Here is a 2,324-nt window from a genome sequence, read left to right on the forward strand (position 1 = left end):
TCATCTGCACCAGAGCCAAAGGGACAATTGCGCTGTTTTGGCGCAGTTGAACGAAGCGGACACAGCTGCTCATCTGTGCTGTACGTGCGCGCGCGTGTGAATGACGCTGCAGTAGTGGGACCGGAAGTACAGACGTGATCAGAGGCGGCACTGCTGAAGAGAAAGTGTCTTATAAGTGAGTGTGCCCCTCCTCGCTCACATTCACGGTAGTGCGGAGCCACAGTGAGCTCCCATCAGGGTGTAAACATGATCCTGCTCCCGCTGTTCTGTCTCCTGTGTCCGGGCTTTGGACCAGCGTCTGCGCAAGAGATCCGTAAGAAAACTACACGATACTTATTGGCTCATTTGTCACAGTTTGTGCTGTTTCGACACCTGCATCACTGGATTAGCCCAGTGATTTTAGACATCAGTGAAGCCTGTTTCACATTAGGTTGTTTTACTGCGAAGTCTGTTATTGATGAAAGTGTGCACGTGCTCGTGCACAATGTCTTATTGCACTTATAGATGCTACATGTGACGTCATTAGGTGTGTCTCATAACTTCAGCCTGTATGGATGCGCAGGCCTTTATAGACTCGGCTCCTGCATATATATTATGTGGACTTTAGTGACCTCTAGTGGCGAGAGCTTCCATCGTCTTGTGGTGCATGAAAAACATTCACAGCCTGATTCTTCCTTTGGAGGAGGTCTGACTAAAGCCTATGTTTAATTAAAGTAGTCCTACAAAAAACTAAAATGTTCTAACTATAGTCTATTGATGAAAGTACTTATGCTTAAATGTTGCTCTGTGCATTAATTGACCTACTGTGGCTTTTCAAGTTTCTTTTGTATCCTCCATCTCTCCGTGATGTTAGTAGAGTCGGTTTAAAAAGATTGTCTATACCTGATACTTGTTGTGTTGTGTGTTGTAGGGCCTGGTGTAGTCACTGTGTCAGAAGGTGCACATGCTCTCCTCCCTTGTGCTCTGGGCCCTGGACAAGACAAGTTTGACTGGAGAAAAGACCACGGAGTAGAGAAGAAGGAGGTGTTTATGTATAAGAGAGGCTCATACTACGGCCATGGCCTCGACGGTCAAAGTGAACAGTTCAGAGGTCGTGTTTTGTTCTTTAAAGATGAACTCAGATCTGGAAATGCCTCCATAAAAATACAAAACACACGTCTGGAGGACAATGGCACGTACACCTGTGTGTTATTTAAGCCAAACACCAATGAAGTTGAAAAGGAGATTACCATTAGGCTCAATGTTGGTGAGTATTTATCACAGTCATTCAAATAAACTTTGTTTTACAGCTTCTGTTCAGCTTCATTGTGTCTGCTTTTTGTCTGTTGTGTGGTGTGTGCTGTTTTAGTTTGGATTTGCATCTTTTTCATTTATTTGCTCCTCAATATTTTCTGTTGCCATTTAATACATAAAAGACAAGGTCCTAAGACTTAAACCTGCTCAGATCCAGGTGCAAATCACATGCTCTGCTACAGGTAATGTTGAGTCAAGTGTTCCACTGAGGACCAGGCTTGGACTGGATAGTCAGGGACATAAAATACTTGTACTCATATCATTTGTTTTATCACACAATTATTAACGCCTTTCAAAATGTTCTTTTTTATTTCTTGCAGTTGGTGTTTTAAGAACAGTTGCCCTAAAAGAATGACTGAAGAACCATTTACAATAATTAGACTACAGTGTTAAATCAATTGTTATAATATGTTATTTAATAAAATAGGTCGACATCCACACATTTCACACGTTTGTAAGCACAACTCACTTAACTAAGAGCTTAGTTTATAGTTTGAAAAAATAAATAATTATTATTTTTTATTCCCCCCCATGTCTCTAGTTTGGTTCTTGTGCTCCTCTTTTGGCGCTAATTGAACGCTACACTTCTATATTTGGTCATAAAAGTGGATCCGTGAGAGTCTGGCGCAGTTTCGAGGTGAGACTCCCCATTGGCTGGACTCAGCTGTCAATCAAACACTTATGTGGCTCGTGCGAAGAGCAGCTTCTGTGATTGGCTCATTGAATTATAAAGTTTGGGTCTCGTGCGTTCTAGAACCGCGCTGATTGGCTCCTTTTGTTCCGGGGAGGTCACGAGAACAGTAAACACATTGGTCGAACATGTCTGCTAATTAGAAAGAACATCGCTGGTGAGTATTCTCCTGAAAAACATCAACATGTGAAATGTTTCTGGCTGGAAGCAATTTGAATCTTATTTTCATTTACTATTGACCTAAACAGACTGGGTTAGGTTGGATTCAGGTGATTAACTCTGAATGTAACTGTTTAAAATGAAGTTGTTAATAATGCAAACAAAAAAACAAAACAAAAAA

At 41.5% G+C, this 2,324-nt stretch overlaps 1 protein-coding gene across 1 annotated transcript; it reads left to right on the forward strand.

Moving 5' to 3' along the window:
* The first annotated feature begins 225 nt into the window (after positions 1-225).
* LOC117371161 (V-set domain-containing T-cell activation inhibitor 1-like) lies at positions 226-1,577 on the forward strand. Its single transcript, XM_033966785.2, has 2 exons — positions 226-313; positions 911-1,577. The coding sequence occupies exons 1-2, from the start codon at positions 247-249 to the stop codon at positions 1,273-1,275; spliced, it is 432 nt and encodes a 143-aa protein (XP_033822676.2). The 5' UTR covers positions 226-246; the 3' UTR covers positions 1,276-1,577.
* Positions 1,578-2,324: the final 747 nt, after the last annotated feature.

This window comes from Periophthalmus magnuspinnatus, chromosome 5, assembly GCF_009829125.3.
Source record: "Periophthalmus magnuspinnatus isolate fPerMag1 chromosome 5, fPerMag1.2.pri, whole genome shotgun sequence".
Taxonomy (NCBI): domain Eukaryota; kingdom Metazoa; phylum Chordata; class Actinopteri; order Gobiiformes; family Gobiidae; genus Periophthalmus; species Periophthalmus magnuspinnatus.